General features: G+C 46.7%; 1 protein-coding gene and 1 long non-coding RNA gene across 8 annotated transcripts in view; one reads left to right on the top strand and one right to left on the bottom strand.

The window, feature by feature from the left end:
* PIGG (phosphatidylinositol glycan anchor biosynthesis class G (EMM blood group)) overlaps positions 1-3,501 on the bottom strand; it is a 40,617-nt gene extending 37,116 nt beyond the window's left edge. For all 4 annotated transcript variants that reach the window (XM_067734763.1, XM_067734762.1, XM_067734764.1 and 1 more), the window contains exons 1-2: positions 3,191-3,501; positions 2,080-2,285 (exon numbers count right to left, since the gene is read on the bottom strand). In XM_067734763.1, coding sequence (XP_067590864.1) covers positions 2,080-2,285; positions 3,191-3,344 — 360 coding nt within the window. In that variant the 5' untranslated portion in view covers positions 3,345-3,501. The remainder of the gene's footprint in view (positions 1-2,079; positions 2,286-3,190) is intronic.
* A 4-nt stretch (positions 3,502-3,505) lies between these two features.
* Positions 3,506-9,307, top strand: LOC137223294 (uncharacterized). Of its 4 annotated transcripts, XR_010942781.1 has the most exons (6): positions 3,506-3,840; positions 5,846-5,910; positions 6,898-7,028; positions 7,404-7,588; positions 8,017-8,163; positions 8,962-9,307. It is a non-coding gene; the product is annotated as an uncharacterized lncRNA (long non-coding RNA). The 4 variants fall into 4 exon arrangements; XR_010942782.1 differs by lacking the exon at positions 7,404-7,588 and having other exon boundaries at positions 3,507-3,840; XR_010942783.1 differs by lacking the exons at positions 6,898-7,028; positions 7,404-7,588 and adding an exon at positions 3,999-4,161 and having other exon boundaries at positions 3,507-3,840.
* The last annotated feature ends 3,626 nt before the right edge of the window (positions 9,308-12,933 follow it).

Raw genomic sequence — 12,933 nt, 5'->3', positions numbered from 1 at the left:
CTGCACCACGGGTGCACCACAGCCAGTGGTAACTGCCGCTGTTACAACTATAAATTCCCAGGAAAAGGAAAGGCATTCAAAAATCAGTTACAACGTTTTAGAAGGAAGCTACTGCAGCATCTTAACATGTGAACATGCTACTAGAGACATTAGTCTTGAAATTTTAAAACTGGTGTCTCGTGGCAATTGTATCAGCACCTCCAGATGAACTAAGTCCCTTCCTAGGCGGAGGCAGGGCAGGGGACACACTCCTTAGCCAACACTACCTGATCCTATCAAACTCCAGAGCAAGGTAACCCTAACTCCAGGATGGACTTCCTGTGTACTAGCTCCTCCCTGATAGAGAATGAGGAGCAAGAACCTGCAAAGGATCCAAAACAAAACACTGGTTTGGTAAAATGAAACCAAAGGGAGGGCCACACCGGCCAATGTGCAAGACTGAACAGAACCTGGAGCCACCAGGCTCACTTACATTTTTTCTTACAAATCTGCCCAGATTCCTAACAACTCTTTTCTTATCAGAACAAAGGAGGAATGGGTTCCTCCCACACTTCTGACAGGACAGGTAAAGAAAGCAGTGATCCTGGTGGTCAGGAGCCTGGATGCCTTGCTTCCAGCTTCCACAGGACTTGTTTCAGCAGAACGACTGCACCCCTAAAGGCTGTTCCCAAGCATCCTGACTACAGGTGGCCTCCCCGACTCCCCATCACTCTCCATCACATTCTCCTCCTCAATTTCTTCCGTAGCATTTATCACCTCCTGAAACAATTTTGATTATTTATTTGTATACTTACATATTTTCTGTCCCCTCAATTAGAAAGTGAGCTTCATGAGGACAGGACAGTTGCTGTCTTGTTTTTTCACTGAATCCCTCTTATCTAGAACAGCACACAGTACATATAGATCCTCAATAAATATTGAATGAAGGCCAAACCACATCCAAAAGAGGCAGCGAGAATGGGAAACTCAAGAAAAAAAGTCAGTAAAAGATGCGGCATGAACCCCTTCAATCCCAGACTGCTTTACTCACCCAGTAAACATTTGCTGAGTAACTACTAATGCTGCCCCCAAGCTTTAAATCAAGAAGTGACACCTTCTCACCAACTAATAAGGTGTCACACGATCATCCACAGATGTAAGGTTCAGCCAGAGACTTCTACACCATACCGGCCTGCAGTATATTCACAAACTTTTAAGGTCCTCTGTGCTTTTCTGATCCCACTTCTTTACTCAACCTTCGGGTCTAAGTGTGAATGCAATTTCCTCAGACAGGCTTTTCTGAACCACCCCAATCTAAATTGAGGCCCCAACCAGCACTGAACATCACGCTCTGTTCTTTTTCATTATGCATTAATCACACTTTGTAACTGCACGTTTACTTGTACGTTCATTTGTTTAATGGCTACGTCTCTCATTAGAGACTGAAAGTTCCATGAAGGCAGAGATGTTATTTTCAAAAAAAAACTTGTTTTTGAGCAAATCAATAAAGCTTTACTCTCTTCTTTCCCCACAGTTCTTAAGTAAAGCAGTAAAGCATATGTACTTCAAAGGCACTCCCACTAGGCTGAACACCTGAAGGCGGTTTATAGAGTAAAAACAGGTATCTGTGAGGCCAGATCATGTTGGTTTGGTCACTGTGTATACTAAAATTTTGTACAAGTTATTTAACTTATCTGAATTTGCTTCCTCATCCATAAAGTCAAGTGACTGAACTAGATAACCCTAGAGGCTCCTCCCAGAATTCTAACTGACCCCCTGATGATTAAAGAAGATAGCAGGTTAGCAAGGAGCATGGTATCTCTTGGATTAGATTGGCCTAGATGATCTGGCTCTAAATGTTATGCTTCCCATGAAGCATGAGCTGTTGGCTACCTTTACAGAGGGCATAAATCATGGGTCTTAGTTCCATCCTATCTGGGAGGCTTTTTCAGCATTCTATTGCCCCAGCCAGGTTGAGAGCACCAAACTAATTTCCACTTAGTTAAAACTGGGACTCCAAGTAACAGACTACAGAGAGCCCCTCTAAACCTCTGAAAGAGCCAAACCATGATCTATAATACGTTCAGTCAAACTCTTTACCTTGATTCGAGGCATAGTAACTGTAGGTGGCTTTGCTTCAGCCACAAAACTGTGAGACGATCCTTTTTCCACAAGATAAGTTGTGTAGGGCATAAATTTCACACCCTTTGACCCAAACACAAAGTCATCTCTCAAGGCGTCTATCAGCATAATAACAACTTTACTGAAGAGAGGTGGTGGGAGCTTGGTCCAGTTGGAAATGGCTCCTAAGAGTGTTTGAAAAAGAAAAAGAAAATTGAATTTAACCTTTATTTAGCATTCAAGCACCTTATAATCTAGTTTCTGCTTACTTCTCCAGCACGTACTCTGTTACACCTACATATCCTGAGCCAAAGAAAAAGGCCTGTTCTTGGGAAACAACGCTGGGATCAGGGGGTGGGCAACAAGTAAGCTCAGGGAGCCCTAATATTGTGTAGTGAATCCCCCTTAGCATGATGGGGAGTACTGGCACAGAGGAGCCCCTTTGTGAGTATCCTGGAATGGGACATCAGGGAGATTGCCCTAAAACACAGTGTTGCACGTAGGGGATGCGCGAGCATTTACAAACTGTCTTTCCATGGTTAGTAGCTGGTATTGTGTGGATTTGATCCAAAACGTGAGTTCCTTTACTTAAGATATACTGTTGGGTAGGTGAAGGCCAGGGAGGGGCCTAGGCAGGGAGGTCTTAGCTACTGGAAAAAACGGGGTCTTAGAGGAATGCCATAGAAGAAAACACGAGAGGTCGGCAGCAATCTTATCTGTTGTGTCTTCCTGAGCAAAAAGGGTGCCTGGAACAGGCAGTGACCCAAACATCTGCTCAGGGAAGGGGGTTGGGGTGTCACTGGATGAGTAGAGCTGGGGAGACGCTTACTCTTTACGGGTATGGAGATCTTACTTTGCGGTGACCAGGGAGGAGGATCTTAGTAGGGCTGGTAGTAGTGCTTGCCACAAACTTGTAGGATACATAAAAGGAGGCTGGAACGGTAAGAAGGGGACCCTAGAGGGTGGGGACCAGAATGGAAGAGACCACCCGGGAGCCGCGGGAAGAAGTCCAAGAGGCGAGGCTCATAAGGAGGGTCCTCCGGGAAGAGTGGGGCCCGGGGAGCAGAGACGCCCGGGGAGCGGTCCATACCAGCCGAGGGTTCGGGCGCTGGGGACTCTGTTTGGTGCTCCGTCCCGGAAAAGGAACAAACAGGAGCCGGGAAGAATCCTCGGAGGAAGAGCGCGACCCCGAGCACCTCGATCACTACGCAGCAGGCGGCGAAGGTCCCGGAGCCCAGCCGCATCGTGCCCACCCGCCCGGCCGGGATCCGGGTTCCCGGACTCCAAGTCACGTCTCGCCCAAAAGCACCGGCTTCCGCCTCCAGGGAGCCGCCTCCGAGCAAGCGCGAGCGGGAGGTCAGGACAGGTGCCCGGCGTCCCCGCGTCTGCCGTCGCGCCGGAAATACGCGCCAGCGTCCGGGCGCTTCCGGGGCGGGGCGGCCCTGAGCTCACGGGCGTCTCGTGTATTTCTGGGGCGTCAGCCAGCCTGGCACCGCCAGCCCCGTGTTAAGGTCTGAGCCCCTCCGGCTGTCTCGGGTTTATGGAGTCTATGCTGTGTGCCGTGCCTCCTGCCAGGAGCTGTCGCGCATTTTGCCGCGTTTGCTCTTCGGCAGCCTGCTGAGTCAGGTGCCGTCGCCCTGAGAGCCCTCGTGTGTCTTGGGCAGGTCTGTGCAGAGGACGCCGTCTCCGACCACGGCTTCGAGTTGGGCTGCCGTTACCTCGCTAAGTGACCTCCAGAAGGCAAGCAGAGTTCCTGGGTCTGGGTGTCCCTGTGCGGGATTGGACCCCGGGACTTTATTGGGGCCGCATCCAGACCCCTTTACTGCCTGGTGCGTCCATCTCCGGCTTCTGGGTGTGCTGGGGGCCAACAGCTCACAGCCGCCCCCTTCTCTGAATAGTTAATTGTCCTTGGGGAACTGCTGCGCCCTGGAAGTTACCACTCCCCAAACGCCTGGAGCTCATGGCTGACTGGGGTTGCAGTATAAAGGCCCAGCTCCTTTGCCTCCAAGAGAGTTGACTCGTGCTATTCGTGCTCCGAGCTCCTCTGGAATGAAGTTGAAGGTAGTCTTAAGCTAAGGCCACATCCCTGCTGCTTTCTCCTGTTTTCTTCACATCCTCCTCCCCAGAGCCTTCCCTTGTTAAGGCTTATGCACCCGACCTCCCTTCTAAGGCTCTCCTTTAAGGAGACTAGGCCCAAGGCAGACTCCAAGGTGTGTCTCCGAGCCTTAAATGTGATGAGTCTATAACGAGTCAGTTTTCCCAAGCTCTGACGATGACAGTCTAAGCTTCTACCACCTTCTCACCAGTACACAGTAACCATGCGTGTTGATAATAACCATTTAATGACAGCTGAGGTTTACCTAGTTTATCACCTGCCGGGCACTAGATCAAGCCCTTTAAATGGATTATTTTATTTGGTTAACACAACAACACTTTGAAGTAGGTAGTTTTATTATTTTTTATTGAAGACGAAGAAATGATGTCAGAATGTAAAGTAGCATATCCAAAGTAACACAGCTAAACAGCCACAGAGCCAAGATTCAGAGCTATCAGTCTGACTCTGAGCCTGAGCTTTGAATCTCCACACTTTGCTAACATCTCAGAAAAACAAAAAACATCTTCTCCCTTCCAGTGGTTCTTGTTATGGGCTCAATTGGGTGCTCCCCAAAATTCATATATTGAAGGCCTAACCCTCAGTAGGTCATAACGTGATTTTATTTGGAGACAGTGCTTTTAAAGATATAATTAAGTCAAAATGAGGTCATTTGGGTGGGCTCTAATCCGATGTGACTGGTGTCCTTAGAAAAGAGATTGGGACACACAGGCACGGAGGGAAGACCATGTGCACACATGGTGAGAAGGTGGCCATCTGGAGCCAAGGAGAAAGGCCTGAGGAGAAACAAACACTGCCAACACCTTAATCTTGGACTTCTGGCCTTTGGAACTGTCAGAAAGTAAATTTCTGTTGCTTAAACCACCCAATCTGTGGTACTTTATTATGGCAGCCCTAGCAAATAATACAGTCTGTATTAGATTTATATCTTTTCATAACAAATACCACAAACTTAGTAACTTAAAACTAAGTTTTACGATTTATGATCTCAGTGTCTGTGGGTGAGGAGCCTGGGCATAGCTTGGTGGGTCCTCTGCAAGGTTGCATTCGAGGTATTGGCTAGGGCTGTGTTTGCATCTGGAGTCTCGACTGGGGAAGGATCCAGTTCCACTCTCACTCAGGTTGTTGACAGAATTCATTTCCTTGCAGCAGTAGGACTGAGGCCCTGGCTTCCTGCTAGCCGCTAGCCAGAGGCCACCCTTGACTCCTAGACACATAGACCTCCCTAAATAGCCTTTGACGTTTCTGTGAATTAAAACTATGATGTTCTAGGTTTATGTATAAAATAGATAACTAGTGAGAACCGACTGTATAGCACAGAGAACTCTACTTGGTGTTCTGTGGTGACCTGGATGGGAAGGATGTCCAGGAGGGAGGGGATGTATGTGTACGTAAGGCTGATTCACTTTTCTGTACAGCAGAAACTAACACAACGTTGTAAAGCAACTATACTCCAGAAACAAACAAACAAACAAAACTCCTAGGTGACACAGAATCAGTGATCCCTGGGAATCCCTCTGGCAGTGTGTCGTTATTCAGCTGGGCATGGCTGGGGGAGATGCAGACACTGGGTGGGGGTCAGACCTTACAGGGGCTGCTGAACATCTCTGTTCCTTTTCCTTTCCTGTCCAGGAGTGAGAATCCAGAATAATGAGAGGACAGCCAGCAGGGGAAGGAAGTCCCCGGGAGGCGAGTTGGTCTGTTTGTATTTTCCTTATTTTAACATGCATTTTGTTATTGTGTGCTTTTGCTAGGAAATCACCAATTTCCTGTGGATTTCCAGTTTGATGCAATAGGTTTCTCTTATTTGAGTTTTAATTTTTCCTCTTTCTCTAGTTTTCAACAGAATTGTCACAATTACGAACAAATGTGGGTACCTTATTGTTAACTAAAATCCATATTTTATTTGGATTCCCTTCGTTCTTCCATTTTGTGTCCTAGGATCCCATCCAGGGTATCCCATGGCATTGAGTCATAATGTCACTTTAGTATGTTTTCGGCTTTGACATTTTCTCACACTGTCCTTCACTCTATGACCTCAGCAGTGTTGAGGTGGACTAGTCAGGTATTTCGTAGATTGTCCCGCATTGGGATTTACTTGGTGTTTTTCTTGTGATTAAAATGGGGTCACGGGTTTTGAGGAAGCAGATCACAGGGGTAAAGTGCTTTCTTGTGACTTTATATCGTGGGAACATACATCAGGGCAACTTATCACTGTTCATGTTAGCTTTATCTTCTGGCTCAGGTAGTGTTTGTCAGATTTTCCCCACTGTGAAGTTACTTTTTCCCTAAGTCTGTACTGTGTGTCTTCTTTAGGGTGAAGCCACTGTGTGGCACGCACACTTCAGGAGAGGGGAGTATTTTATTTACCGCTGCTGTGTACTAACATTTGAAATTGGGCAGTGTGACCCTCCAACTTTGAATTTCTTTTGAAAAATTGTTTTAGCTCTTTGGGGTCTCTAGAAATTCCGTATTTTGGCGTTTCACATTTTGCTCCCTTTCACATGGGTGTACCCCAGTTTGCTTATGCATTCATCTACTGAAGACATCCTGATTCCATTTAGGTTTAGACATTATGAGTAGAGCTTCCGTGCACAATAGCATCCTTGTTTTTGTTTGGATAGAGTTTTGCAAAGCAGTTGTGTAATTATTGAAGGTGTGAGGAGTTGTGTAATTATCTCAAGGTGTGAGACTTGTTTGGCTTTGGAAAATCCTGCCAAACTGTATGTCAAGGCCGTCTGCGCGTTCCATCGGCGATGAAGGAGAGCTGTTGTTCCCCACCCTCCAGCGATCAGGGTCGTCCTTGTGGGAGGAGGTTAGTAGTTCTCATAGGTCCGTATCACTGTCCTGCTTTACTTTGTGATTCCCTAATGGTGTATGATGTTGATCATGTTTTTGTCCACTTATTGTCTGTTTATCTTCTTTGGCCAGACGTCTGTTCAGATCTTCACCCATTTTTAATGCAGTTGTTTGTTTTACAGTTCTTTGTATAATTTGAGTACAAATTCTTTATCAGATACGTGTTTTGCAAATATTTTTCTCCCAGTTTATTGCTTGTTTTTCAGTTTTCTGGAAAAGGCATTTCACCGAGTAGAAATTTTTAATTTTATAAAGAACACGTTACTAGGATAAACCATAATGGAAAAGAATGTATATATGTGTATAATAACTGAGTCACTTTGCTGTACAGCAGATGTGGCCTCTCCCGTTGCGGAGCACAGGCTCCGGACGCGCAGGCTCAGCGGCCATGGCTCACGGGCACAGCCGCTCCGCGGCATGTGGGATCCTCCCGGACCGGGGCACGAACCCGTGTCCCCTGCATCGGCAGGCGGACTCTCAACCACTGCGCCACCAGGGAAGCCCTAACACAACATTGTAAATCAACTATACTTCAATAAAAAAAATTAATTTACAAAGAACATGTTACTTTTTTCCTTTTGTGCATTGGCTTTTTGTGTTGTGTGTTAAAAGTCAAACCTCATGATCTATGTGCCCAAACCCATGGTCATGTAGATTTTCTTCTATGTTTTCTTTTATAGTTTTTATAGTTTTATATTTTAAATTTGTCTGTGGACACTTTGGAATGACTTTTGGTGTAAGTTGCAAAGTCTGTGTCTACATTCATTTCATTGCATATGGTTTCTGATTGTTCTATACCTATTTTTCAAGAAGTCATGGCATATTTGCTGCCATATGTTTGAATTTCCAAACATTAGTGGATTCAGCAGGACGGCCAGCAGGGAACTCGGTCTCCTCTGAACTGGGAGTGGGTGCAGCCTGCATTACCCACTTTGCCAGCACAGGGCTGGTCCTGTGCACAGCTGACAGGAGCCTGGCCTCCTCAGGAACCTCCAAGGATTTGGCTTCGGGACAGTGCAGGGCTGCATCCACGTTGAGACGAGCTCGGTTTCCTCAGGACTGGCTGGGAGGTGCCTCCCTGGGAGAAAAGGGTGAGGAAAAAGTGGGGAGAAGCTTGCTGTGCTGACTGCCTGGCTGACTGCCTGGGGTGGGTGTCTGTTTCCAGAGGACCCAGCAGAGGAGGAGCTTGATGTGGAAAACTGTGGGTTTTAGTGAGTTTTGTGTGTGCTGCAGTGTCCCGTGTCCTCCTTTGGCTTGTGATGTTCCATTTTCCAGGCAGTTTATTGAGGGGACTGTCCTTTCCCTGGGGTATGTCCTTGGCAGCTTTGGCATAAATCAACTGACCACATGTGTGTGGGCTTATTCTTGGGCTCTCTATTCTATTCTTATGGCCCCTTTGTCTCTTTCTGTGTCATTTCTACACTGTTTGGTTACTGTAGCTTCGTAATATGGTTTGAAGTCAGGGAGTGAGTTTCCTCCAGCTGCTGCTCTCCTTTCTTAGGATCCCCTTGGCTGTTCGGGGTCCTTTGTGTTTCCATACAAATGTCAGGACTGTTAGTTCAGTTTCTGTGAAAAATGCCTTTGGCATTTTTGTAGGAATTGCATTGAATGTGTATATTTGGGTAGAATGAACATTTTAGCACTACTAATTCTTTCTGTCCATGAGCACAGGGTATCTTTCCATTTATTTACGTCTTCAATTTCTTCATCAATGTCATAACATTTTCAGTGGGCAGGTCTTTCACATCTTTGGGTAAGTTTAATCCTAGGTATTTTGTTCTTCTGATGTTACGGTAAATGGGGTTGTTTTCTTAATTTCTCTAATAGATTTTTGGTGGGTTGATGTGGAAAACTGGAATTAGAAATCCCACTGTTTCTACCACATCCAGGTCATCCAGAACACCCAAGATGGGACTTCCCTGGTGGTGCAGTGGTTAAGAGTCCACCTGCCAATGCACGGGACGTGGGTTCGATCCCTGGTCCAGGAAGATCCCACATGCCGCGGGGCAACTAAGCCCGTGAGCCACAACTACTGAGCCCGCGTGCGGCAACTACTGAAGCCCGTGCACCTAGAGCCCGTGCTCCTCAACAAGAGAAGCCACCGCAATGAGAAGCCCGCGCACGGCAACGAAGAGTAGGCAACGAAGAGTAGCCCCCGCTTTCCGCAACTAGAGAAAGCCTGCGTGCAGCAACGAAGACCCAACGCAACCATAAATAAATAAATAAATTAATTAATTTAAAAAAATAACTAGACTGTCTTTTCTGATCTGCATGTGTTCAGTGTACAATTCTTGTACACCTTTTCCCTCACCTCTATTGGAGGCTGATTCAGAACACATACAACCTCCTGGAGAAACTTGCCCCGGCCCTGCTATGTACTGCCACCTAGCTGGCCTGGTACTGAGTCACCAAAAACTTTTGTTCTTTACTTGATTCTTAATTCCTTTAGAATTCATTACTTTACTGTTATAAATGTTTATTGTCCTTGTAATAAATCTTTTAATAAATCATTTTTATTTTAAAAATAAAATATTGTACTTTAATTACTCCATAGATGAGTGATGAATGGATCACACTTGACATGATTGTAATCTTTTTATAATTATTAAAGTAATACACACATGTTATAAAAAATTGAAATATTACCTAAAGAAAAGAGGTTTGCCAACCCCGCCCCCAGAGGCGGCCATCTTGAACGGTGTGGTGCATCTCTCGGGGTCTGTCTCTGTCTGTCTCTGTCTCTGTCTCTCACACACAAGCAGATTTGTCTACATTTCTGTTGATTTCGCATCTGTGTGGTCTTACAGGTGGCACCCTGATGCAGATGGTTGGTCCTCGTGCTTCCCACCTGGGAGGACCCTGAAGTCTCCCCTGCAATCAGGGGAGTGGGGGCATTTGAGGGCATTTCCCTCAAAGTATGCCTTAGTGACATTGATTATTTTGAATAAACGTTACTTAAGAAAAGAGCCATGCAAGAGAGACACTATTTACCTCTTTTTTCTTTTTAGGAAGAAATAAATCTCTCCTGTGAAAGGTACCCCACCTGGGGGCTGAGACCTGAGGGCAGACGGCTGCAGGCGTGCTGGCCCCTGCAAATCAATTCATTTTGGGAACCTTCTGTCGAGACTACTGAGGTGCCAGTTAGCTTTGTGGTGACCAAAGCCAACTCCTGTCTCTGCCTGTTTCTGAGAAAAGGCCTGAGTCTGAGCCATTATAGATTCTCTGGATTTCTTGGCATATGGACTGACCTGCACCCTCTCATCCTGACAGACCCCTTGTAGAAACACCTTCACTTTAAGAGTTCTTTCACCTCATCCAGAAAATAAACAAATTCCCCATCCCCATACCCAAGAAACAAGGAGACAGATATCCATCTGCTTTCCTACCTCAGTCACTTCAGAGAGTCACTCTCTTAGAAATACCATAAGCTCAATGACATACCGCTGTCTCCCTTTCTCTGGCACCATGCCAACCCCGGGTGAGCCCCGTCTTATGTGGGCACAACGGCACCACTCAGGCGAGCCGGAGACAGTACCCCGAAGTGGCCTGATGGTACCACCGTACATTGAAAATGACCTACACACCAAATCGGCCTTAAACATGGTGGTCCAGAGACCAGGGATGTGCATGTGCCTCCGATGAAATCACTGCTCAGGAGACCCCAGCATCTATCATCCATCTTCTCCACGTTCTTCTGACCTTTGCTCTTCCTCTTTTCAGCTGATATCTTGCTAGATTGTTCATGGACAAATTAGATCCCATCTGGCAAAAGCAGAATCATCTTCCCAACACATGAGAACAGGCACGGGCCCGCACCCATCTTATCCCTCCTTGCCTGCCCAGCCCGTCATGTCAGAAACGTGTCCCTCCTCCTGTCAGAAGCCAGACGCCAGGTAAAGGACTTAGATGTAAAGGAAACCAGAATATTGTCTTGAGCTACTGACACTTCAAAAAACAAAGCAAAAACAACTCCCCCCCCACACACACACAATACAGCAGGTGCAGAAGGGCGTTCTGAACCTTCTCCTCTTCCTTCCTGGAAGCAGCAGATAACATGTCCCCCCCCCCCCCCCCCCGCCACTGCACCCCCACCCCCCAGAGGAAGACGCCTTCCCTCTGCTGGAAGGAGAGTGACATTGCGATCGTTAAGGGCAGAGAGTGGAGAGTGAGAGAATTCTGTACAAACAGACCTTGTTCAACCTAATTCTCAACCTCCTTAGCCTCCCCACATAGTGTAGGTCCTTTTCCACAATCGCCTCTCTGTGTTCAACACAACAGAAAAGAATTTAGGTTTCGCCACTTCTCTGGGTCTTTCTTCATTTCCTTAGGAGGGCGCCCTGGGTCAGGTAAAACTTGTGGGAAATAAATGTGTATGGTTCCCTCCTGTGAGTCTGTTTCACGCCCATTTAATTCTCAGGACCAGCCGTCAGCTCTAAGAGGGTGGAGGTCAGGTTCGGTCTCGGCCACATCTTCCCTGCCGGCATCTTTGAATTCTACCTCCTTCCTTGGCTTGAGTCCTCAGCATGCTGACATGCTCTCAGCTACCATCTTCAGAAGCTCTGTGAACATGGGCTGTGTCTTTCAAAATGAAACGCATTCTTCCTCTACGATCCAGCCCTCAAACTCCTTGGTACTGATGGACCTAAATGAGTCGAATGCTTCCGTCTACACAGAAACTTGCCTCTGGACTTTACGGCAGCTTTATTCATAACTGCCAGAACTTGGAAGCAACCAAGATGTCCTTCGGGAGGTGAATGGACAGATAGACGGGACTCCATCCATGCAGCAGAATGTTCTTCGCACTGAAAAGAAAAATGAGAGAGAGAGGGAGCCACGGGGTGACAGGTGGGGCACCTTAACTGCATGTCACTCACTGAAAGAAGCCAATCTGGAAAGGTGCCACATCTTAGGGTACCAACTACCTATGACATTCGGGAAAAGGCGAACCACGGAAAGGGTGGGTTGCTAGGGGTTTGTGGCGGGGTTAAGGGGTGGGGTATGATAAACAGCTCAAGCACAGAGGACTTTCAAGGCAGTGAAACTATTCATTGTGATACCTTCGTGGCGAGATACATTTGTCAAAACCCATAGAATGTACAACACGAGGAGTGAACCCTAGTGTAAACTCTGGACTCTGATGACCATGATGTGTCCATGTAGATTCAGCGATAATGACCAACACACAGAATGTTGATAGGATAGTTGGGGAGAGGGAAACTCTGAGCACCTGTGTGGGTGGGGGGGAGGGGGTGGATGGAGAGAGCAGTAACAGCAGAACAGGGGGCACGTGGCACCTCTCTGTACTCTGCCCAATTTTGCTATGAATTCAAAACTTCTTTAAAAAAATAATAAACCCCATTTAAACAAAGAAACAAATGAACATTCCAGTAGCATCACATGACTCCTCCTCTTCAAGTCCTCAGTTTGCCTGGGCCACTTGAGAGTCAAACTTCAGGAGGCACTTGGCCTTTCAATCAGCATCCTTTCAAAGTTTCATCTGATGCCGGCTCTTTATCTCACTACACTCTTTTTTACACATTTTTAATTAAAAAAATTTTTTTTGCCTGCAGCGTGCAGCTTGCCGGATCTTAGTTCCCTGACCAGGGATTGAACCTGCGCCCTCAGCAGTGAAAGCACAGAGTCCTAACCACTGGACCACCAGGGAATTCCCCAACACTTTTTAAAAAATATATTTACTTATATATTTGGTTGCATCGGGTTTTAGTTGCGGCAGGTGGGCTCCTTAGTTGCAGCACGTGAGCTCCTTAGTTGCAGCATGTGGGCTCCTTAGTTGCAGCATGTGGCCTTCTTAGTTGTGGCATGAGAACTCTTAGTTGTGGCATGCATGTGGGTTCTAGTTC

The sequence above is a fragment of the Pseudorca crassidens genome, chromosome 4 (genome assembly GCF_039906515.1).
Source record: "Pseudorca crassidens isolate mPseCra1 chromosome 4, mPseCra1.hap1, whole genome shotgun sequence".
In the NCBI taxonomy this organism is placed as follows: Eukaryota; Metazoa; Chordata; class Mammalia; order Artiodactyla; family Delphinidae; genus Pseudorca; species Pseudorca crassidens.
The sequence above is the reverse complement of the archived record's forward strand: the minus strand, read 5'-3'. Positions and strand labels throughout refer to the sequence as shown.